The sequence below is a fragment of the Mesocricetus auratus genome, unplaced genomic scaffold (genome assembly GCF_017639785.1).
Source record: "Mesocricetus auratus isolate SY011 unplaced genomic scaffold, BCM_Maur_2.0 Super-Scaffold_100047, whole genome shotgun sequence".
In the NCBI taxonomy this organism is placed as follows: domain Eukaryota; kingdom Metazoa; phylum Chordata; class Mammalia; order Rodentia; family Cricetidae; genus Mesocricetus; species Mesocricetus auratus.
In genome coordinates this window covers 1,108,408-1,133,812 of record NW_024429224.1, presented here as the reverse complement: position 1 = coordinate 1,133,812, position 25,405 = coordinate 1,108,408, and the positions used below count along the sequence as shown (strand labels likewise).

Below are 25,405 nucleotides of genomic sequence, written 5' to 3'. Positions count from 1 at the left end.
TGTTCATGGATGCTAGCAGCCCAGATGTTCATGGACTATAATGGAAATCAGAAGGGAGGAGGAGCAGGGGGGGAGGAGGGCAGTGGTGGGGAGGGGGCTAACAATCCACAGAAGGACATGGACAGACTGTGACAGAACCGCCAAGTGGGAGAATCCGCTCTAGAGGCAGCAGCCCTCCTGGCTGCCATTCCGGGAGAGGCAAAGCTGCAGCATTATAAAACAATGGGTGCCTCGCCAAGGATTGCAGGGGTGGGGGAGGCGAGGTGGGTGGAAGCCGGGAGGTGAGGGCAGTGGAACATGCGTGTGATGTCACAAGCAGAGGCCCTGCCGTCTACACATTCGCCAAAGCACGTAGACCCGCACAGGGCAAGGAATGGGCCCAGATCCACACCTGTACCTTCCACACTGGCTAACCGGTTGTGACAAGTGGGCCACGCTGTGACAAGCTGTGTGGGACAAGGAACTTTCTGTTCATTTACCCATCAACCTGAAACTGCACTAACTTCTGTTGTGTCACTTGACGCCAAGCTGTGGGGCAGGACAAGGTTTGCAGTAGAGCATGTGGAGCATGCACAGGCCCTGGGGTCCCAGGCCGAGTCCTGAAAACCCTGAATGCACCAGGGCACCTGCTTAACCCTAACCTTGCCATTCTGAGCTCAAGCCCCAGGGACGGAGAAGAGCTTATCGTATAGTCAGGAAGGGCAGTCCAGGGCACGGTGGGGACAGTACATCATGCATCCCAGAACATGCCTGTCACTGGTGTGTTCATTATTCTCATGTAGCTGTGACTGATGGGAAGGAGAGAGTAGTTACCCTCCCGGTTTCCAGGGTTAGTCCATGGTTGCTGGCCCCTAGACTTGAGCAAAGCGTCATGGTGGCGGGAGTGTGTGGCAGAGGAGATGGTCACCTTGTGGAAGGCAGAAGGAAGTAGAGGGGCAGAGGACCACATGCAGTCTTCAGAGGCGTGCCTCCAGTGACCACATTCCTTCCAGAACCTTCTCAAATAGTGCCATTAGCAGGAGACCAAGCACTCAACACAGCACCTGTGGTGGGGGGCGTTGGAGGGTCACATTCATAGCATGACAACCAAAGAGAAAGATGGTATGGGTTTATTTTACTGGGTGATGTAAATTTTACAAGTAGCAAAATGCAGAAACCTTAGGATACAGTTACTGCACACACCAGTATCAAAACAGAGAGTATTGTTGTTGGATTGATAGCTAGTATCATCCCTCTGGCTGCGAAAGTTTGGGAGCAGGGTTACCATGGGAATACATTTCATCATGTTCCCAGGAGTAAAATTTGGGGCAAGGTTTAAATCCAAGCACCACCACTTCCTACCCAGGTCTCCCCTTCTCCGAGTCATTCCCCATCTCTGACAGAAAGCCACATCTATCTCCTGGGTCTGTTTAAGTTCAGAAGGTCCCTGTGTGCTGGTCTCGTGTGGAGTTTCTAGGATGGAGGTGTGAACAGAATGACGATTGCTAGCCATTGCGCTTTGGGGGAGGATGAGTTCTCTGACAGCATCTCTCTGTCCACAGGGATGTGTCTGCAGGCATTTGTTGAAGCTTTCTTCTTCCTGGCCCAGAGGAAGTTCAAGATGTTGCCTCTGCATGAGCAGGTGGCCTCCTTGATCGACCTGTGTGAATACCACCTATCCCTGCTGGATGAAAAGCGCTTGGTGTGTGGCCGGAGTCGTCGCCCCCAAAGTAGTCCTCCCCAGGAGGTCAACCCCACAACCCAGCCAGCTGCAGGCAGCCCTGCACCCCGCATGATCGGTGCTAACAAGCTGTCGCACTCTAGACACGCTCTGTCCTGAAGACCACCCTGCCCTCCTGGAAGACGGTGCCCTCTTAGGGGCTGAGAACCCTGGGCTCCCCCGAGCTGTGGGAGCCTCTAGGGCTCTCTAGCTGCAGTGGCCGGGATCCTCTGTGTTCAGCACTCTCGACTCACACGGCCAGTTCTTGCCCGCCCTTCTCCCAGCACCTTACGGTGGGTGAACCACCCTGCTGTGAGCCATCAGGGGACATCTGACATTCGAGATGTGACAGATGGCACCTACTGTTGTGGGTTCCTGCGGAGCACCACCCGGAGAAGTTCTGCTGTGCTTGGGGCTGAAGGGGAGTGGAGGGTGGAGGAAAGGACAGACCATCTCAAAGCAAGGAACTGTGGGTCCGAGGTCAAACCTAGGGTCTGCTGGGGCCTCTGAGAGCCTGCTGGTCAGAGCTCAGTATCACAGCATCTCTTTCCTTCGACCCATTTTCTGAAAGAAGTAGAAATATCAAGATGGTGGACACCCCAATCATGTGTTACATGGGTGTACTTAACAGATTAACCTCACTTATTTCATTAACTTGCCTGTTGCTTCAATGTTTGATTTATCACTAATTAAGAGATAACAGGTTTCTCAGTCTCCTCGTCCAGGCTCCAGGGCCCCTGCAAAGGTGGGGCACTGACCCCATGGCCAAGAGCCACTGGGTACCCAGCCAGCACTGTGCTGTCAGCCCTGAGTGAGGAGAGGGGTTCAGAGGGAAGGATGTGTGTGGAGCGCATGGGGCTCTGTAGTGATGGATAGGGGAGCTCATTACGGACAAGCTGGCCCCCACCCCAAGACTGTTGGATAGAATTTTGGGGCCACTCTGCTGTGAGAGTGAACACTAGGAGACTTCTGCCCCACTCCCATTTCCCAGAGGCACCTCTGTCTGTACTCACTTTGGTGAGCAGCCCCTTGCTTTTTGGAATGAAAGCAGTGCAGACGCTCCTCCCTCCTGCAAGCCAGGCAGCCAGAGAGCCCAGGCAGGTCCGGGACCTCTGCTGAGGGCTGCATGCTCTGTGACCGGCTGTGGCCTAAGTCCCTTCTGTAGAGGCCCCTTGAGAACCATCCCAGCCTGCAGACAGGGCTCAGTTTGGAGGCTGGGCCGTGACCAGCGTAGGCAGGAGCCACAAGGACACAGGATTCCACAGGATTCCATGGCGCTGTTTAAATGCTGGTCCTACCAGATGCCCATCCTGTCCCCACCCCTGGCTTCAGGGCCTCCTGAAGCCTCGTGCTTCCCCACACAACCCTCCTGGCAGCAGGGGTGGGGGCTGTGTGTTTCCCCTTCTATTCCCCAGAGAACTCTGTCTTCTTCAGACTTCAGCAGGTCTCTCCCAGTTAGAGCCACACCTCTGCCCCCACACCCCTTGGTTCCTCCCTCCCTCCCTAACTTCCTGGAGGGAGCAAGAACACCAAAGGACCCTCAAATCCCTGCTGAAAGGGCCCCCAGTCAAGGACCTTTTGATTACCCCCCTTCCTTCCCCAGGAGCCACAAGGTACCCCAGCGCTGGCCTTGACCTCTAGCTTCCGAGAACTCTTAGACTCTGTTGTCAGGAAACAGTGAGTCCTTTCTTCACTGGCGGGGAGACCCTGGCAGGCCACTACTTCCGACTTCCCACCCCGCCCTTGACACTACCTCCACCAGGTCCAGTCAGATCCCTCTGGTCAACAGAAACAACTCCCTCCGCGGGCGGTTCAGTTCTAGAGCCCCGCTGCCTCCCATTCCCTCGGCCTCCCAGAACGAAGATCTCCGCATGTCTGTCCAGGAGTGCAGAAAGCCCTTTGTCATGCTTACGCTTACCTGGGGGAAGCCAGCTGTGACTTCAAGGCCAGAGGCGCTTGTTGAAGTGACAGGAAGCTGGGCAGTTCTAGGTGAGGAGACATGCGCCCTCTCTCCATATGCTGGGGACACCCTCACAAATCTCAGCTTTCTAAGCTGCGCTGAGCTGACTGGCTGAACATCCTCGATTCTCAATTGGCTGATCCCTTCCCCAAGCATGGTAGCTGTCCCATGAGCCTATGAAGACGCAAGGCTTTGCAGGTCCTTCAGTCTCTCCACAGCCAGTTTCCACCCTGTCACCCCCTCTAATGCCACCCACATTTTCAGAGAAGGTAGTCTGCCATGAGTTTAACTAGTTAGAGTGGGGCTGGAGGGGCATTTGGCAAACATCCCATGCCTTTCGAGATTATTCCAGAGACCCCTTTTCTTGTGTGAATGAACGTATTCTCGTTGCTTCATGGTTCAAAGGTTTCTTTTAAGTGTGTCTTCTTATGTACCCAGAGAAAGACAAGGGCCATCCCAGTCCTTCTGACACCCATCCAAAGTCCAGCTGAGCAGACATGGCAGCCTGTGTCACAGGGAAGCTTCCTCTGTTCTGTCAGAGCACACCTGGGAATTCTAGGGACTTGGGGCCTTCCGACTTACTCTTCTATTTGGACCCCCAAGGAAGACCCTGAGGCCCACGGAGACTGTAAGGACTCCGGGTCCTCAAACACCCAAATGTGGGTGATATCCTCTCTCAGTATCTTGGGGATGTTGAGTGAGATGATGAAAAGTGTAGCAAAGGCAGACGTATTTCTACAAACTGAAGTGCCTGAGGGACGTTTGCTTGCCTTCAGACTGGCTTCTGGACCCCAGCAAGTGAAAGTTTCATGGAGATGAAGCCAAGTGACCCCCCCTCCACACCTAACTGCCTTTCATCTGCACACATCTGAAGACATTTACAGGCTGGAAAACAGCCCCTGCCAGGCCTCAGATGTCTGCCGTTGGCCTTGTGATTGACACAGCACTGCTCCAAAATGGTTCAAATCCCGCCCCCCACACACACCTTTGTTCCTTGATTAATGCTGTTTATTCCTCAGCTCTGTAAGTGAGGACTGGGCTGGCTCTGGGGGCCTTCTCTGGATGCTCAGGACTCAATGAACACTCCTCTCGAAGCTGTGTTCCCAGAAGTGGAGAGCTGTCCGCACTCAATGAGGGAAACTCACCAGTGAGCAATGGCGCCTGAGACCTACCCAGCCTCCATTGATAATTTTGCCACTCTCCCGTTTCATTTGATGAATGTGAGTGAAATTTTCCACACACTATTCCTCACAAAATAATGCACTTTTTTTCTTGTTCTTGGACAAAGAAACTCTGCAAAACGCTTTTCAGTCGCCTCCTCTCTTGACCAAGTCTTGCTTTCACTTTAACTGGAAAAAACATACTGCCTCTGTTTACAGTTACACACAAGTACACATACATGCACACATACATGCATACTTACACACTCTGTACACACACACAGAGGAACATGTACCCACATTCACACACACTGAACTTCAACAGAAAATGATAAAGTCACGAATGTTTTCCTCATTTCTGGCATTTTGCTTTTGAGTCTGATTTGGAAATCAGGCTCTTTGTGGCCTCTGTGTTGCAGACCTGAAACATTTCCTTCCACAGGAAGGGGAAGCATTTGCACAGACTCTGGCCAGGGCTGTGGTCTGGGCCATGAGGACTCCCCCAGGCCTCAGTCGGGCTGCAGAGGTAGTTCCCTGCTTTCCCGTCAGAACGGAGATGCCAAAGGAGGCCCTGTCCCCTCTGGAAGGACCGGAGGCTTTGGAATTCTGATGTGAGTGTCAACTTGCTTGGTCTGTTGCACTGCTGTTAAGTGGCCGTGGATGGGTGACTTTCCCTCCCTGACACCTGTCCCTCTTCTGTGCAGAAGAGATCATGTCAGAATAGACCCAGAGAGCCTGGCAGGAGACTTGGCACCTGGAAGTGTCTTCACAAATGTCTGTTGAGAAAAGGTATGGTCTCGGCATGCTGAGAGCAAGGGATGCCAGGGAGCTCTGCTGCCGAGCCACTGAGACCTCAGCTCCACCTCCCCCGACACTCCCGCCTCTTAAAAGCCTTTCACAATTGTTTATTAAATTTTCATGGTGCATGTAGTCCAGGCTCTGCTACTGCCTCAGTTGTCTTGGTAACTTTGTAAAATGCAATAATAAACGGAAACTGAGTGTCGCTAACTACGGGCTTATTGTATAAATCGCTACAAAGTATTGACAGTTTCTTTTGTGTGGTAATTTTTGACAGCAAGCCTGCCAGGGGGGGACAATGTTTGTCCATTTTGGGTCAATTGGTAAGAAAAGGGCCCCTTTATTTATTTATTTTTTCTTCCTTCATGGTTGATATATGCTTGAGCGCTATCGACTCTAGGGAACCACGAAGGCCTGGGGAATCAGAGGGAAGAGCTTGGGAAATCTTCCAAACTGCCTGAGGACAGTCTCTTGGTGGGGGGGGGGGAGGCTCTGTTAGAAGTTGACCACTGTCAGACTCTAGGAGGGGCGCCTGCCCTGAGAGGTTTGCTCTCCCAGCTCCTCCCCAGAGACTGAAATGCCAAGGCCTCACCAAGGAGGCCACGGTGAGTACTACCAGCATACCTGGTGGTCACAACTCCGGAGAACAGGGCACCCCCCACCCGCCCCACCTCCCCACACCCCCCACGCCTCTTCCCGGCACCCCCCCACCCGCCTCGCACTGGGAGTAACATATGTACAACTCTGAATATTTCCCAGACTGTGGCCCACCCAGTGGGAAGTGGGGAGCAGATGGCCTAGAGTTAAAAATAAAGTGAGACCCCAGCTCCCGGAGCTCTCCACCCCGCCCAAGCGGCTGCGTCACAGAAGCACTCAGGCAGGCCGGGCACACTGACAGCTCCGCAGGTCCTTTGATCTCCGCAGCGCCAGTTACTTCGCAGAACATTCAGATCCTACGCATGCCTTGTTCTCCTACCATGTGACAGCCTCATTGGTCCCAGGCTCCTGTGTCATGGCCCTCTGTCCCTCCACTGTATTGTGGAGAGAGCCAGCTGTGTGGGGAAGATGGTTGCCAGGAATGGCTAGCTGGGTCCTCTACACCCGGGGCGTGTCTCTGGGGCTTGGAGTTGAGACCGCCCAGATCAGAGAGGCTCTTCACCCAGCTGCCTTCCCTCAAGCCCTGGGCACTCGACGATAATCCCTGGGGTGGGGCAGGCCCCCCTCTGTCTTTAGTCCAAGAAGCCCCAGCATTACCCCGCCACCACGTGAGGAGTTCGTTGTACGATTGCGTGCATGGCTATTCACTGACAAGTGAGGGGGCTCCAGGGGATCTTGTCCTTCTACCATACAAGTTAGGGGTGTGAGGTAAGCCTCTTCATGAAGACCAGGAGCCCGGGCCAGCTCTTGCTGTCACTTCAGCAGACAGAGCTGCCACCCCTGTCACAGAGGGACTCAGGACACACAACTGTTAACCCGTCTTTGCGGCTCTCACCTGTGAGGTGAGCTCCAGGCTTTGACAGAGCTGGGTCCCAAGAGAAATACACAACATCCAACATCTAAGTTCATGACCACAGAGGCTTCTGCTGGCCACCGGAGTCCAGCTGGACCTACACCCCTAGCCCCGCCAGCCTCTCGTTAACCAGGATGTTCTGTTACCAAACGGGTCTGCACCAGGTCCCCAGGGTGGGTGAATCTATTTAGCTCACTGTGGGATGGGTGAATCTATTTAGCTCACTGTAGCAAAGCACCACAAGCTGAAAGGTTTGTAAACAATGGGAACTTACTTCTTCCTCTTTGGAATTCCAAGATCAGGAAGGATGCCAGCACAGTCAAGTTCTGACTATAAGCTGCTCTGTCCCTCCTCGTGTCCTTATGTGGCAGGAAGAGATGAGAGCAGTGTGGGGGCCTGTCACTCAGCACCAATCCTGTTCCTGCTCTAATGACTTCAAGGCCCCGCCTCCTCACATCATCCCAGCTGGAGGAAACATTCATCAGCTGAATTTCAGAAGGGTGGGACAGTCCATCGCAAGGCATTTCTCTCCCCCAGCTCAGCCGCTTTGTGGACTCTTGAAGCCTCATGCTGAGTTTGTAACTCTCATCAATTTGAAGAAGTAACAACTCGCTCCTCACTCGGTTCTCACCGTGGACATGGACCTGCCCTGAGCTATTTCCAGAGTCAGCAGCTGTTGGCCTCAGTGGGTCTGTCCCTGGTTGTCCTGGGGCAAAGTAGGCCACAAATTGACAGGTTGGAAGCAGCCACTTACTTGAAGCTTCATGCGTTAGCTTTAAAAGTGCCATAACTTTTTGCATTCCGTTCAGTGCTGTGCTCATATTTCAGTCAGCCCAGGCAGAACTGAGATAAGGCAGCCCGCGGGTGCCTGCAGCTTCCCCAGGAATGCTCACATAGTTAGGTTAGGTGACAGTCCAAGGGGTCCAGCTGCTTCCAGCCCGGGCTCTTCCCTGTCTGGAGAGGTCTCCAGCTCTCTCGGAGAAAACAAGGCAGGGGACAACTGGAGATGTTGCCCAGGCCAAAGCCAACTCTGTCTCCACCCACAGGCCCTGGCCTCACCCTGTCACATGGCCCTGGCCCAGTGGCTGGTATAATGGGAAATGCACTCTCCTGTAAACCCAAGAAGACAGTACCACAGGCTGAGAATCACCTACGCCCTGCCCTGCCACAAGCTCAGCTAGGTTACTCGTGCACATTAGCATATGAAACCACACCTTACATAACCCTACAGCCCAGGGTGTGGCTGCTATCCACCTGTCCACACCAGCATATGGAAAGCCCATCACAACCAGACACAGCCCACGGCATCCAAAGAGGACTGAGTCAAAGACCCTCAGAAGATACCAACCTCTGAGGGTGTTCAAGTTGATTAGGGTAAAATGGAGTTCTGTCCAGCTGAGCGTGGTGGCTCACGCCTTTAATCCCAGCACTCGGGAAGCTTTAATCCCAGTGCTGGGATTAAAGGAGTGTGCCACAACACCCGGCTCTTGCCTACATTTTTAACAAAATTATTTAACTTTTCAATGTGCATTGGTGTGAAGGTGTCAGATTCCCTGGAACTGGAGTTACAGACAGTCGTGAGCTGCCATGTGGGTGCTGGGAACCGATCCAGGGTCCTCTGGAAGAATGGCAATGCTCTGAACTCCTGAGCCGTCTCTCCAGCCCCTCTTGCTCATTTTTTGCTCTGTATTCACAGGGGTGCCTGATGGAGTGGAAGGACAAAAGCCTTACCAAGACAGAGGCCTGGGGGACCTACAAAGTGCTCAGTGGGTGGAGGGCTTGCCACTCAAACCTGCTGGCCTGAGTTCTAGCCCACGGCCCCACGTGGTAACAGAGGAAGCTGATTCCTGGGGGTTATCTTCTGACCTCCACGCACATGCCACGCAGATGTGCACACACATGTGCACACACATGCCACACACATGCCACACACATGCCGCACACATGTGCACACATGCACATACACTGTAAATAAGATAATTACTTGTAAAAAGAGAGGGGCCTTAATTCAGGAACAAAGAGTTTTGAGTCACCCACATTCCATATTCTTTACTTCATAAAATATGTGTGTTGTGTATTTTACAGTGCTCTCCTTAAAAATAATTGCTGGGAGCTTTGATTCTTGCCATATCTGGAAAATGCACTTCCCTGCAAAGTCATACCTCAAACCCTGCTTAAAATGAACCCTCAGTGCATGGAGCACAAGAAGTGAAACTGCCTGGGCTTTTGATTTTGGTTGTTATACTTTTAAAAACTACAATAAATACATATGCATGGGTGTATACACATACACCAATGTATATACATACACCTATAAACTGCATTTGTGGCATCAAAAAATACATGAGCTAGTTTTCTTTCTATTGATGTGATAAACCAAAAGCAACTTGGGGAGAAAGGAATTTCTTTGGTTTATTATTCCATATCACAGTCCATCACTGAGGGAAGCAGGAACCTGGGACAGGAACTGAGGCCATGGAGGATGCTGCTTACTGGCTTGCTCCCCTTGGCTTGCTCAGCCTGCTTCCTTATAGAACCAGGAATGAGCCCCATCCCACCCTCCACCTCCCCTCTGCCCAGGGATGGCACCACCCACAATGGGGGGCCCTCCCACATCTGTCGTCAAAGAAGACAATCTGACAGAGAGTCTCCTCAACTGAGGTTCCTCTTCCCACATAAAACTCTAGCTTATGTCAATTTGACAAAACAAAACAAAAAATCCAGCCCAATATAAAGGATTAAAACAAACAAACAAACAGTTTAAAGGCATATGGTGACAAGGGATGTCCTCCATCTACCATTGGGGGCTTTCTGTGTCTTTTTAGGCAGTGTGTGTGTGTGTGTGTGTGTGTCTGTCTGTCTGTCTACACATCAACTTGTCTTTTTTAACCCAATGCTGTTTTTTGTACATACATGACTCTGTACCCTGCTATACACATGGAAGGAAATGGGTCTTAGCTTTTAGTGATATAGCAGGATCTACTACACAATGTATTGCAATTACATATCATACTGTCACTTTCTTCACTGACCCTTTATTTTTTATTTTATTTTTTATTTTTTGAGACAGGGTTTCTCTGTGTAGCTCTAGCTGTCCTGGCGCTGGCTCTGTAGACCAGGCTGGCCTTGAACTCACAGAGCTCTGCCTGCCCCTGCCTCCCGAGTGCAGGGATTAAAGGCGTGCGCCACCACCGCCCGGCTCTTCATTGGTGCTTAATCAATACATTCACATTGCTGCCAGTTATGTCACTGTGAAGTGTCCCAGTGGCAGCTGTCACACACACATCCCGACTTTACGTACAAGGATCACGTGTCCCAGAATTACCAGGTCAAAGCGTGCGTGCATTTTAAAATTGCCCCAGTGTGGTTCAGCTGATCTTCACAGGGGCTGGGCAGTTTTCAGCCCCATTAACCCTGTGTGAGAGGGCTGCCACCATGCCCAGTGTAGCCAGCCCTACAGGACACTGGCAGGGTGCAGCTGTTGGCCTGGGGGGTGGGGTGGGGAACACAGCATCATCTCATCACAGATTGAAATTCACTCAAGACTCTGTGTGGGAAAGCTGTTACGTTTCTTGCTCCGTCGTCTGACTGCCCCCGCCCCAGCCTGCTTGCCCGCCGTTCCCCCCCTTGACTTGTAACTCCTCTTCGATGACAAGAATCGGCCTTTGCTCAGAGGTCTGCGAGGCCCCTCTTCAACATGAGCCATTTTTTTCCAAGTTGGAGACTCTCCTACCTCAGTCCATTCTCCAGTGTCAAGCCCATCACATTGCTCCCTGGGAAGATACATAGAGTGATTCAGGCTGACCCCCATCCATTTCTGAACCTTTGTATTTGGGGCTGAGCTTCCTCCAGTCTGTGAGCCACACAGCCACCACCACAGGAAGTCACAAGACTGTTGCCCCCAGAAGCATCGATGGGAGAACCTACGAGCTGACCCCTCCTGGAAGTGAGAGCAGCCTTGCTGGACACCCATGGCCCCTACGCCACCCCACACTTTCTGCCATTCCACAAACCCCCTTCCTGTCCATTCCTCCAGCTAGGTCCAAAGGCTTCCTTCAGCCCCTAATGCCCTTCTCTGCCATGGGTCTGGGAAACGCGCCCACCCGCCCGCACGCGCGTCAGTCACCAGTTCTGCAAGACTGACCCACTCTTCGGGGCAGATCCTTTTGCCTCCTGACGCCCCTGTGCAGCCCTGTCACTCACTCAAGGCGATTCTCTTTGTTTTCCACTCCTAGGGCAGCTCTGCACCCCTTCAAGACCCCACTGTACCCCCAGCAAGATGAGATGCTAGGAAATGCATGAAGAGGGAGGGGAGGGAGGGAAGCAGGGGTGAGTGAGGGAGAGGAACCTCCCAGCTACCTCTAGTGGACACAGGGGCAAAGGTGAAATCCCGGAAGCCCCTCTAAGACTCAAATTTGCCCAAGTGTTCACAAGGCTAGCCTTTCCTGTAAACACCCGTTAACGCGCTGCAAAATGCGAATTTTAAGAAATGCAGCAGAAGGGTCCTTCCCAGGTACCCTGGTCTGCCCTGCTAGGGGTCATGGAGCTTCCCTTCTCCCCGGCCCCAGGGCATTGTAGGGGAGACTAGTGGGCACAGAGGGTGTCTGGATGTCCCAGGCCACAGGAGACACAGGATGCAGGCCCCAGACCATTTCCCTCTTCCCACCCGTACCCACCGCCTCAAGGGGACAGTGCAGCCGGCTCTCTTCGTGATCTCCTGGCTGCCTGCGGCCTCTCTGGCTGTGCCCTTCAGCTCTCTGCCTCTGCTCTTCCCCCGGTAGCTTGGAGGCGCTCCCCCAGCTTCACTCTGCTCTATGGCTGCTGCCCACTCTGAGGAGCAAGGCCGATTCTCTTCCTGCCCCCCCCCCCCCGGCTGTTTCCTTCCGCCTGACCCCTTGCGGGGCCGTGCACCTCTCCACCTCTCGATTGGCTCTGCCTGTGGGCTTGGGGCTCAACCCCTTTTCCTTCCATCCCACCGAGTGAACACCAAGGGCAGAGCGATCACAGCCCTTCTGCGGGCCCCGCCCCCGCGGTGCGAGCACAAGGGCGGAGCACAGCTCTTCTGTGGCCCGTGCCCTCTGTCCCTGCGCTCCGCCTGCCCGCCTGAGACTGCAGTCTAAGCACACCCTTGCTGAAGGCCAGGCGGGGGTCAAGAGAGAGCTCCAGGAAAAAGCCCAGGCTTCCGGGGTCCTGGGGAAGTTCCCCCTCAGCACTGCATCAAGGTGGACTTTGGAGACAAAACAATTTGGGCTTAGCAAAGTGAACACGGGGAGTGAGTGAGAACAGGGACCACCATTTCCACCTTGGGCATCACTTGGGAGAGAAACAGATATGTTTTCCAGGATTTTGTTTTGTTGTGGCTTGGTGTGTGTGTGTGTGCGGGGGGGGGATCGTTGTCTTTTCTGCTATTACTGGGGATTGAACTTAGGACTTTAAGCAAGCTAGCTAAGCACTCTACCAGTGAGCTACAGACCTAGCCTTGCTCTGAGGCTAAACGGACACAGTCAACAAAGCAGTTGCCTGTCTCTCTTAGGAACTAAGGCTCCACGAGTGCGGAGCCCGCTCTGCCTCCAGCATCCAGAACCTATCCCCACACGCACACATCACACGCGGGTGTCACACACCCACCAGCAGGAATGCACGCTATCCCAATAAATAGGTCTACACCAGTTTTCAGCCGTGCCCCACATCTTCCGGAAGGCTGGGTCACGTGGCGTCCAGCAGCAGCCCATCAGCCCACAAGCTGAAGCGTATTATATTGAATTCTACGGCCTGCAGAGCCCACAAAGGCCCATGCTGCTCTGAAACCTGCGCTGATTTACTGGCATGCAATCACACAGCTTATTTCCTGTAATGGACGCACGGCCCCCTCCTCATCAGGAACACCCTTCCAAACCCCCACAAGGGAAACAGAAGCTCAAGGAGCTCGAACCTGCTCCCTACTACAGCTTCAAAGGAAGAGAGGGTTACAGGGGGATGTCAGAGGGGCACCTTTGTCTGTCTGTCCCCGTCCTTGTGTCTCCTTTGCCTCTGACCCCACTACACTGGGGCTGCTGCAGCAGAACCCACAGCCGGGCCAGCCAAAGACTCGGCTGCTGAAGCCCAGGCTGCGTTAACTAGCTCTGCTAAGCCTCCTAGAAGCCACAGGTCTGGGCTTCTGTCTTCAGCTCACAACACACATGTATGGCATTTCCTCACACTGAAACAGGACTGATACATATATCCACAGATACCCACTCGCATGCCAAAGTGTAGGCTACCCCAACCCACTCTGATACATCCATCACAACTAGTACTGTTATCCCTCCGTGTTCAGGTACCAGAGTCCAAGGATGCTCATGTCACTTACGCAAACTGATGGAGTACATGTGTAGACTGTGTACCATCTCTTGATACTTTAAACCCGTTACACCATTTACAGTGTCTACTCACATACTGTTTAGGTAATAAAAGCAATAAACAAATATATGTGTTCAAAATAGTTGCATTTCCTCCCAAACATGTTCAATATTTGAGAGTCAAATCTATAAATGCAAAGCCAGAGAATTTGGAGTACCAATTTGATAACCAGTACTCATATGCCTATGAGCTCACTGGTGCACAAGTCTCTCTCTTTCTCACACACACACACACACACACACATCCATATACATGCTTCCTTATGTACTTTGAATAGGTCAAATTTTGTCATTAATTTCTATTTTTGCTGCCCTGTCCATTAAGAGATACAGCCTTGGACTTGAGAAATATTACAGCATTTAAGAGGACCCATTTCGGTATACACATTAAGCAGCTCACAACCACTTGTAACTCCAGCTTCAAGGGATATGGCGCCCTCTTCTGACCTGCAATGGTACCTTGTACACACACACACACACACACACACACACACACTGAAAATAATAAAAATACATCTTTAAAAAGCAAGCCCCTTCCTATATTTAACTCCCTGAGCCAAGCAACACTTTAGGTGCTAAATATATAAAGCTGAAAAAACTTAAAAATTAAATAAGCTGAGATTGACAACCTAACGTTAATGATGCTACCCAGTGAATCCCAGCCTCTATGTGTGTGTCAATATTTAACATCTCATGTTTTCTTTCCTTAGGTTGGTTACCTTTTTGTTTATATTACTTAAACACGGACAGACGTAAACAAAAGCAACTTAACTGCTACTTTCATTTGCTTTTCTTGAATTATTAGCATCCGGTCATTCCTATAGCTCAACTCTCTATGTAGCTCCTGCCTCTACGTCCCAAGGGCCAGGATTACGGGTGTGAGCCGCCACTCTGGGCTTACATTCATCTGTTGACGCTTGTATTTCTTTTCCAGCTTGTCATCTCATTCTTTTGCCTGCTTTTCTGCTGGGATAATTGGTCTAATTTTTCAGCTCTTGGGGAAGAGCTGGGTCCCTTTGCACATCCATTCTTGCCATCCACAAAGGAGAGAGGCAGCTCAAGGTGACTGGTGTTTCTAAGCAGGGCAGTACAATCGTTGATAGAACGCGGTCCACTAAGAGGCTTCCAAGCTCCCTGCCGATGCTGCCACTCGAGTGCGGTAGACACAAAGTCACCATGGCTCTGTGGAGGCCAAGGGTCAAGAGGGAATCTCCCTGAGACTCTTCATCGTGTGTGCGTGTGTGCGTGTGTGTGTGTGTGTGTGTGTGTGTGTGTGTGAAAATTCAGACCCGTGAAACTGTGGACAGAAGAACCAACTCACAATTTCTGTGTAAGGATGTATACTCCCGCTCTTGTCCAGTTAATACCATTTCCCAACATTACTCAGAGAAATCACAGATGCCAGATCCAGGGCAGGAACGGCACAAGGGAAGGATCTGGATGTCAGGTTAGGTCAGACAGTAAGGACAAGTTCAGAAACGGGGGTGTGTCAGAAGGTTAGGACACCAGACTGAAGGGCCTCCCAGGGTCCACACCCAGAACTGCTGGGTGATTTTGTCACAACAAAACTGAGAAATGGATTCTATCCCCTTAACAACAGTGGGGAGGGCCTCTGCTGTTGTCACGAAGACACATCAGACAGATGCACAGTTCTGCTTTAATTTTGCTATTGATGTTGCTTACAAGGAGTAAGTGGTGTAGTTGATTGTATTTCTCCTAAATGCCATCATCACAAAAGGCCAGAAAAGCTTATGGAAAGTTCCAGATTAGAAGATGCTGAAGAGACATGACACCTGAATGCAATCCCTGACCCTAGACTGAGGCACTAGGGGGGACAGTGTAAAAGGACATAATTGGGTCAGCCGAGAAAACTAGAGAGTGAGTGTGAGAGCTGATAATCGCAGGGTTCAACTGGAGAAGCTGGTACCAAGAACCGTGAGTGTGAAGAGACTGCCTGAGGCTAGGGAGTTTAAGGGAGGAGCCACGATATGCAAACGTACCATCAAGGAATTTGGTGTGTGTGTGTGTGTGTGCACGAGCGTGTATGTGTGCATGTGATTGTATGGTGTGTGGAAAAGAGAGAGAGAAAAGGAGGGACAGGAAAAGAGACTACAGTGATAAAGCAACTTGGGTTAAACGTTCATGGTCTTTGGAATGAAAGGCACACGGGCATTCCTTGTACTGTTGATTTAAACAACTTAGCTCTAAGTGTGAAACTGTTACCAATGCAAAAGTGTAAAGAAAAAATCTGAATCCCAGGCCTGAAATTTTAAACTATATGCAAGTATAATCATTAAAAAAAAAATAAAGTGGGGCTGGAGAGATGGTTCAGTGGTTAAGAGCACTGGCTGCTCTTCCAGAAGTCCCGAGTTCAATTCCCAGCAACCACATGGTGGCTCACAACCATCTGTAATGAGATCTGGTGCCCTCTTCTGGCCTGCAGGGGTACATGCAGACTGAACACTGTACACATAATAAATAAATCTTTAAAAAAAATAAAGTCACAGTATTGTAAAGAATAGTGTCCACAATCCACTGCCAAGTGGAAAAGCAAACCTGTTGGTTGGACACTGACAACAGCCCTGCAAACATCAGTTACAGGAGGGAGTGAGGTCTCGAATGTGGTGCTAGCCTGGGCAACATTTCAACTGTTTTTTGTTATTGCTGTTTGCTTGTTGGTGGTTCTATATTGTTTTGTTTAAGACAGGGTATAGTCATGTTAACCCTGGCTGACCTGGGATGCACAACGTACACTGTGTAGACCACCAGGCGGACCTCAAACGTGCAGGGATCCTTTTGTCTCTGCCTCCCAAGCGCTGGGATTGCAGATGTGCCCAAACATTCTCTGCAAAACAAACAAGAAAGCAACACCAAAATGGAGCATGGGGAGGGGGGCGCAGAAGAGACTGCTCGGCAGTTAAGAGCAGGGACTACTTTTGCAGCACCCATATCAGGCAGCTTACAACAGCCTGTACCTCAAACCCCAGGGGGCCTGGCGCTATTTCTGAACTCTGAGAACATCTTTGCTCAATGCACAACGCATGTGTAGACACACACACATATACAGACACACACACACATAAACCCACAGAGACACATATATACATACATACATATACACACACATATACATAATTACATATTTTTAAGTTGTTTTGAGACAGGGTTTCTCTGTATTGCTTTCGAGGCTGTCCTGGAACTCGCTCTGTAGACCAGGCTGGCCTCAAACTCACAGAGATCCGCCTGCCTCTGCCTCCCAACTGCTGGAATTAAAGGCGTGCGCCACCAATGCCCAGCATAATTTAATACAAAACTCAAACTATTGGCTAAGGGCTAGAAAGACAGATGACTCAGCAGTTAAGAGAACTGATTGCTCTTGCAGAGGACCTGGGTTTGATTCCCAGCACCTACGTGGCAACTCACAAGCATGTGTAACTCCAGTTCCGGGGGACCTACACCGTCCTCTGACTTACGTGGGCACCAGGCACATATGTGGTACACATACACTACATGCAGGCACTCACCCACACCCATATTTTATTTTTTAAAATAAAAATAAAAAGCACCTTCTAAAAATTGATTAGTATGTAGTATGATTCTATTTTTTCTTTACAACACGAGTCTGGGCCACGTGTACTGGCACACACCTGTAATTCTAGCACTTGGAGGTAGGACAGAGTTGTCTCACGTCTGAGGTCAGCCCTGGCTGCACACATAGTGGCTGACACTTTACTTCAAATGATAAAATAGAAATTAGGTTGTATGGGCAAGAGCAAGGTCTATCTTGACGGTTATAAACAATAGATATGTCTATATCTATACTGAGAGGGATTTTTAGGTAGGGGACCCTTTCAAGGTTACCGCTTCCTGTTTAGCCATTTTTAAAAATTTATTTAACTACCCTGGTATACAAACTGTCTTCATGTGCCTATAGCACAAAGAGAGATGCTCTCTCAGCCTGGACTCTTAGGGGAGTGCCTTGACCCTACCAAGAGTAAAATGACAGACTCTAGATATCCCCTATGTGGAAGGATTTGGCAATAGGGTGGGAGGGAGGGGGGGAAGGGGAGTGCGGGAGGAGGGGAGGGAGAGGGAACTGGGGTTGACATGTAAAACAAGCTATTTAAAATTAAAATAAAAAATAATAAAAAAATTTATTTAACTTTATTTATGTGCATTGGTGTGAAGGTATTAGATCCCCTGGAACTGGTGATACAGACAGTTGTGAGCTGCCATGTGGGTGCTGAGAATTGAACCCGTGTTCTCTGGAAGAACAGTCAGTGATCCTAACCACTGAGCCCTCTCTCCAGCCCATTATTTTATTTATTTATTTATAGTTTTTCAAGACAGGGTTTCTCTGTGTAGTCCTGGCTGTCCGAGAATTCCCTCTGTAGACCAGGCTGGCTTCGAATTCAGAGATCTGCCTGCCTCTGCCTCCTGAGTGCTGGGATTAAAGGCGTGCCCACCACCGCCTGGCTTGTTTTTTTTTTTTTTTTTTTTTTTTTGAGATTTTCTTTATTTGTTAGAAATACAGTGTTCAGCCTGCATGTTTGCCTGCAGGCCAGAAGAGAGCACCAGATCTCAGTATAGATGGTTGTGAGCCACCATGTGGTTGCTGGGAATTGAACTCAGGACCCCTAGAAGAACAGTCAGTGCTCTTAACCTCTGAGCCACCTCTCCAGCCCCTTGTTTTTGTTTTTAAAGTTGGGTTTAGAAGAATATATGAGACTTCAATATCTTGGGTTATGAGTCTACTGGATCCATAACTTACTTGAAATGATACTCATCCTACAGATTGGGATAAACAGTGCATTTATTTGTAAATTTTCTTCCTTGTAATTTCCAGATGTCTGTATTCGAAGCTCTTTGAATTCTCCTTTGAATTGGCTGTTGACAACTGACTGGTTTCCTCATTAATTAGTGAATTAAAGCAAACGCTAAACACATGTTCATCTTATATTTGTGTATAAGTCTTGGTTGTCAAAAAATACGCTTTCACACAGTTTGTTACTTTTTGCCATTAAAGGTAAAAGCTGTAAACATTTTGTGAGGAAGGTCTCTGAGACGGACGCTTTCTCCCTCCAGTGTGGCGTCCCCTGACCCAACCCTAGTGTTTAAACCTTCACACAGCAACCAAGTATGGGTGGACACCCCAAGTGTAACTCTGCAGGGAACCCACCCCAGTTCTCAGCCTCAGTGCCAACTCCAGCACAAAGGACAGACCATCACCCTCACAGAAGCAGGGGGCTCCTGACTGGGCCTTCCGAAGGACTCGTCTTCTGAATTTTCCAAACATTCAGAAATGAATGCCAACCAGGAGTCATGAAGGCTGCAGTCAATTCTAAACACGAATGTGGGACACATGGCCGTCTTCACATGAACTCATTCAACGGTGTAGCTGTAGCGGATAATAAGATAGGATCTCGGTGAGCTTGGACACAGGTGACCCACGCTGACCAGGGACCCGGCAATGACTCAGTCCAGACGGTGAGCAAGCAACCCTCACTGGGCTGCTGGATTTGAGGCGTCCAGCATACCATCAACAACACCCACGTTCCCTCCTGACGGCCACTGGTGGCTGCTTAGAAAAGCAGCGTCTATCTTGTATGTGTTGTCTCCAGTCAGGCTCCTAAGCAAAGACCGTTTTTATGATGGGGATTCTAAGAAAATCCCACTTTGCTTTGTTTCCTTGCCTGTCTGCCCCCAGTAAGTATAAGGAACTTTTTCCCGGCCTTTTTCATCAGCATGGCGTTTCCCACATGCCTCTTACTCCCACTCATTAAGAAGGTGGCCATCGGCCATGGTATTACACAGTACTGCCCACGGGCTTTGAGACTTTCTTTTTCAGTGCTGGGAAATAACCCAGGATGTCAAACATGCAAGGCAAGTACTCTACCATTAGACCCCGGGTATTTTTTAAATTGGGTTTTCATCATAAACACAAAAACATGTTAAGAGAGAAAAAACAATTTTAAAAATATAGGTAAGTCAAGAGAGAAATGAATGCCACACTCAGTATCCCTGGGTTAACATTTTATCAATGACTTGGCATACATATCTTTAATGATTCTAAGTATGTGTGATTTTAAGGTTTTATTGGGAAATTATTGTTTAAAAAATTATTTTTAGCCAGGAATGTGTGGTGGCCCATGCCTTTAATCCCAGCACTCGGGAGGCAGAGACAGGCGGATCTCTGTGAGTTTGAGGCCAGCCTGGTCTACAGACTGAGTTCCAGGAGAGCCTCAAAAACAATACAGAGAAACCCTGTTTCAAAAAACAAAAACAAACAAAAAAAGAAGCACCATCTTGAAAAACCAAACCAAAAAAGAAAATTAAGTGTGAGTGTGTGTGTGTGTGTGTGTGTGTGTGTGTGTGCATACAGCTGCCTGCAGAATCTGGAGGAAGGTATTGGATCCTCTGGAGCTGGAGTTACAGATGTCTGTGGGCTGCCTGATGTGGGTGCTGGGAACCCAATTGGGGCCTCTGGAAGAGCAAGGCACACACTTAGCCACAGAGTCGTTTCTCCAGGAATAATAGAGAAGACTTGTGTTACAGCAATTTACATCATCCCAGAAGACTTCTCTACGGACACTGCCATCCTCGTTCCCACTGAGGAAACTAAGAATGGAAGACTGTCCCACAGTGCTAAGACCATGTTGTCAATAAATAGCCATTAAGTCTCGCAGCCCACTCACATGTCCAAACTCAAGCTCTTACCAATACCATCTCTCAGTCCAGGTGTTTCTTTAGACACGGTTTAAAAGCTAAAACAGAATCCTCCTGGACACAATTTTGTTATCAGCGTTTACACTTAATACATTATTTACATCTCTCAATGCCATTTATTATTCTTCTACAAATTTAATGGCAGCATAGCGTTTCATTATATGGGTATGTTTTATTTATTTTTAAATGACTCCATATCAAAATGAGAAATAAAACTGGCTGTAAAATATTCAAACAACACAAAGGAATATTAAGTAGCACATTCAAGTTCCCCTCTCCCCTCCCCAGAGCAAACTGCCACTAACCGTGGGAAGCTTGCCCGTGGTGGAATTTATTGTTTTTCTTTAGAAGGAGGGCACACTGATTGACTGCTTGCTTTTCACTCAGGATGGATCGTGAACATCAGTCTAAATCTGTACATCTCCATTAAAGCCCAAGAATCAAGAATTCACATTAAAAAAAAAATCAGGTTTAGCACTTGGCTTGAATAAATGGCAGGAGAGTTGGAAGGTTTGTGGGAGGGGGGATTGGAGAACGAGGAACAGGTTTTAGAGGCACCAAGGTCAAGAATTCTACTTCAGACATATCAAGTTTGACGCCTGTGCAACCCTCAAGTGGCAATAAAAAAGTGGGCATAGCCTCAGCCCAAGTGAAGTACGGGAGGCCGCGAACTGGATATAAAAACGACGTCATCTACATGGGGTGGGTGGTGTGATGCGCCCTCAACGCCTCTAGAAAGGGCGTGTGTCCATCTGCACAGCCCAGTCCCCACTATTCTCCTGTCTCCCAACACTGGGCCCAAGTGTCACTGGCCACGGCCCCCGGTTCAGTCACTCAGTACCTGGCAGATGGCAAGCCTTCTTCAGCTGCCTGGGTGTCCTCGGTTACAATGCTCAAGAGTGTACGCACACAGTCACAGGCACCTTCTACAACAGTGGCACTGCCATCCAGCCGTCTCACCGAGGAAGCATCTAGAAACCTCTGAGTGAAGGGCTATGGGAAGAGGGAAGCAGCTTCCTTCCCTCACCTGGTTTTCAGACCTGTATGATGTCCCCAGTTCGGAACCATGGGGCGGACTCGGTTCCTCTAGAGAATGAAGCCCAGTCCCTGCCAGGAGACAGGGAGCAGTACTTTCATGGCTGTGTGGGGGTGGGACTCTTTCCTGCTGCGGAGTGTCCTGGCTCTGACAGCACAGCATGTATGAATGTCTGGGCTAGGGGCTCCCACCTAAGCCTCCGGGGAGGGTAAGGGGCAAACAGCCCTACCTCAGCAGCTCCCGGGAGACAGCTAACCAATTCTCTATTGCCTTGAACCTCCTCCAACTTTTCAGTACAATGATATCCGGGAAGTAAACAAATCACAAGTGGCCAAGGAGTCCTCATTCCATTTAAAGCCTCATCTCTTTAAAACAGAAAAATCCTGGTGGTGCATCTGTCTGTTTATTTGGTTTTTATACCATTTCTCCCTGTAGCTGGGCGTTTCCTTTATATCTCAGTGTAGCCAACTTTAGGTAATTTCCAAATTATAATCCAACAAAAACAGTTGTGTTCTTACAGGGGTAAAAGCTTGACATGTCCCTGCTTATTAGAAGTTCTTAAAGCCCTCCAACTGCTTTTTTTTTTTAGGAGGTTGGGGTGTTTTTCTGAGTCTGGCCCCGTAGAAGTGAACGACCCATGTGTTCAACCCAGGGTTGTTATACATCAAAAGATGGGATCCCAAATGCTGACAGATACTGGGCAAACACCCAGGGATGCAGGGACCTCATCCATCAGGTATGGCTGGAGTTCCAGGCAAGTTCATTTCCAGCCTGGGAGGGCGTGGCCCTGAGGAATCCGAGTCAGCCTTCGCAAGCACTGGACGTTTGGAGACAGTCTTCCCTCACTGGTAGCCGTGGGCAGAGCTCTTGCCCTCCCAGCTGCCTCCTCTCCTCAGGCTGCAGTGGGCTGGCAGGGTTTGACCCGGAGCCTCTGCAGCAGGAGGTGCGGCAGCTACTTGCACCCCCAGGAATCAGTGGCGCCCCAAGCATATGGGGTCGGAAGGGCCTTTAGGAGGTTAGCTGCTCCACTCCCCAGCACAGGCTTTCAGGAGAGAGGAGGGGTGATCCCAGGTCACCCAGTTAGGGGTCATGGCTGGAACACAACAGTCTCAGCCGAAGATTCAGAGCTAACCCGTAGAAACAACCTCCGGCACAGTTGAACAGAGAGGCGAGTCAAACTTAAAATAGCTAAATAAATCTTTAATATTTCTAATTGCAAATGTACAGAAATTGCACAGCCACACAGAATCTTCGAACACCAACAAGTTCTCTGTACATTATTACATGGTTAGAAGTCCTGGCTGGAGGGAAGGCTCCAGAAGACTCTACTCTGACGTTTGCATTTTTCCTTTTCACATACTTACAAAAGGGGCAGCTGGGCACAGTGGGGGACACAGGTAGCCTTGTGGCTGAGTATATAGAAAAGAAGGGCTGGTTCCCTGGACAGTCTGGCTCCCAGACATACGGGTATGACAGAGTGGTGTCCCTCGGACAGGTGCTGGGATACACGGGGAGCTCCGGCCCTGGTCCCCACCCCCACTCCCGGGTAGTCAGAAGTCTTCGATCCAAGGAAGTTTGGCAGTTTCCTTAATCCTGAACATACAAGTTGAACAGAAAGGTCAGTTGTCTGTGTAGGAGGGGGAGGGGCAGCTCTCTCCAGCAGAGCCTGGGTGTCAGTGGCCAGGGTCTTCCCAGAGCAGAGACCATCCCTCCCTTGGGGCCTCTGGCGATTCCAGCCCTTGCTGTAGGTAGAGCTCAGCCCCAAGGCTGTGGGCAGGAGGCTGCTTTTCTGCCCCCCTGAGGCATGTGCCCCCATCAGCCTCCCACCCCTGACAGCACGCCCAGGCAGGAGACAGACAGACCGTCGGCTGCAAAGCCAGGCCTGCTGCCCAGCACCGTTCTCTAGGCTACAGTCTCAACCGTGAGAGCAGCGGTCCCGGCCAGCCCTGCAGCACCACGACTATGGACTATATACATCCCTTGGGTGAGAGTTCCATTACAGTCGAACACCAAGAACATTTACAAAAATCGGCAGACTTGCAATTAAGATAAAAATCTGTGGAGAGTCTGTACACTTTTACAGTTTTTGCACTAGGTAAATAAGGCTCTCGGCCTGAGAGCTAACAACCCCGCCAGGGGGGCCATTGCATCTGGCCCTGCGCCCTCCGGTCCAGGCCTGGGGACCTCCCCATATTGCTAGGAGGCGCTCAGACAGAGGTCACTTTATGAGGCATGGGCAAGAGTGTGGGTGAGGAGGAGAACAGGCCTCCCCGGGCAGTGGAGGGCAAGACCCAGGCCAGGCCCCGCCCAAGAGGCCACCCTGGCTGAAACGCACAGGTGCAGGGGTGTGGACAGGAATGGGGCAGGAAGGGCAGTGGCAGGACCTCAGCCCTGCCTCCTTCCTTCCTGAGGTCTCTGAGCCCTGACAGCCAGGCCCTCTCTCCCAGCCTTTGCAGCCTACCTGGGTTGTAGGTTACATCTACCCTTGCCTGTCTACAGACGAGGGTGGGTGTGGCATGGCTGGGCCACACCTCCAGGACCCCACCCTCCCTAATGAGGACTCTGGGAGTTTAAGTGCAGCTTGCCTGCCCCATTCTGCTGTCTGGGCAAAGGCCCCAGCTTCTGCCCTAGGTGACTCAGAACCAGGGCTTGGAGTCTAAGATATGGGAACAGATGGGGGCCCAAGAGACCCAAGCCCCTGCCCATCTCTGTTCCACAAAGGGGGAGGGGCAGATATGCTACAGAACAGCCTAGAGCTGAGGAAAGCCAGCCCCAGCTGTGGGATGTGCCCCCTGCCTGCAGTGCCTGCGTCCTTGGCTGGGGCTGGGAGGGTGAGGAGAGGCGACTGCACACACAGGCCTGGTGCAGGCTGCTGCTGTCTTGGAGAGGGAGCAAGTCTAACATCCTCCAGGGCCGCTATTTCCCTTGCAGTGCGCACGCTCAATTTAAAAGGCCCCTGTGTTCCAGCAAGCGAGCAAGCGGGCTTTTGTTTCTAATGCATACTGTGAAAGGAAAAAAAGCCACAGTTATCCACCTTCTCAGGGCCTGCAGGCATCAGAGTTCTTCTTAACCCATCAGAGGAAAGAGACCCCCTTTGCGGGGAGTGTCAGCGGGCCACTCCCCACAGGGCCACCCTGCTGGACGCACTGGGGCCCTGGAGAAGGCAGGCATGAGCAACTTGCCCTCCTCTGCCCGCTCTCTGGCTTCTGGGAATCCCAAGAGCAAGGCCAACACGTGAAGTGTGGGAAGCTGTGGACACCCCAACGGGTACGAGGGCCCCACAGAGGAAGCGCACTGCTCCCTGTGTCTGGCAATGTAACCAAGGCAGGGAAGGAGGTGAGGATGGCACCCTGGGACAGGCATGGGGCACGGTGACTCTTGAGCTCTGCGTGCTCAGGGAGGGTCCCGGACCCACTGCATGCAATGGCAGGGCTCAGGGCAGAGATGAGCAGGGGCCACAGATTCCCTACTGTGCCGACCAGCCAACCACTCCATCAGGTCACAGGAGGCAACGAGAATTCCCACGAGCGGCCCCTAGATCTCACTTGAGCCCTTTCCAGGCAGCTCCCTCCCTAGCAAAGGGTAAGGGGTACATGCACTTGGCTGGTCAAGAAGGAAAAGGTGACACATACCAAATTCAACAACCAACAGACACATTTGGCAGGCCTCGCTCCAGGCTGTCCCCGCTCCCCAGCGTGCAGTCTCTGCTGCCTCTACCAAACCCTCTGTTCATCTGGGCGAAGAGAAGGGGCACTGTGCCCTCAGGCTCACACTGCATCAGTCTGTGCTCCCTCATCTGCAACTGTGGGGAGCCTCCTGACTGAGACCGAGACCCTGCCCCAGGCCACCACAGTCCCCCTCTCCTTAGGCAGGTTAACAATTGCTGCTGTTTCTGAACTCGCCGTTCTCAGTAATCTGCAATTTGGTGGGGTTGGTGGGGGAGACGCCGTTACGGGCTTGCATGCTGTACCTCTCTTTCAGCTGCGTGAGGGCGCTCATGAGGCGGGCGTTGGCAGCATCCAGGGAGGCGATGCGCTTTTCCTGTGGGCAAGCAGGGCATTAGTAGGGCATGGGACGGGCTCTAGACTGCAGAGGACAGCTAGGCAAGGAAAACGGGG

At 50.9% G+C, this 25,405-nt stretch overlaps 2 protein-coding genes across 18 annotated transcripts in view; one reads left to right on the top strand and one right to left on the bottom strand.

Moving 5' to 3' along the window:
• The window catches only part of Ttll11 (tubulin tyrosine ligase like 11), a 244,964-nt gene extending 239,137 nt beyond the window's left edge, over positions 1–5,827 (top strand). For 3 of the 4 annotated variants that reach the window (XM_040735695.1, XM_021234061.2, XM_040735697.1), the window contains one exon: positions 1,542–5,827. In XM_040735695.1, coding sequence (XP_040591629.1) covers positions 1,542–1,819 — 278 coding nt within the window. In that variant the 3' untranslated portion in view covers positions 1,820–5,827. The remainder of the gene's footprint in view (positions 1–1,541) is intronic. The other variant, XR_005873187.1, reaches the window with a different exon arrangement.
• Positions 5,828–22,466: 16,639 nt separating this feature from the next.
• LOC101834130 (DAB2 interacting protein) overlaps positions 22,467–25,405 on the bottom strand; it is a 172,840-nt gene continuing 169,901 nt past the window's right edge. For 13 of the 14 annotated variants that reach the window (XM_013122020.3, XM_013122023.3, XM_013122022.3 and 10 more), the window contains one exon: positions 22,467–25,328. In XM_013122020.3, coding sequence (XP_012977474.1) covers positions 25,161–25,328 — 168 coding nt within the window. In that variant the 3' untranslated portion in view covers positions 22,467–25,160. The remainder of the gene's footprint in view (positions 25,329–25,405) is intronic. The other variant, XM_013122021.3, reaches the window with a different exon arrangement.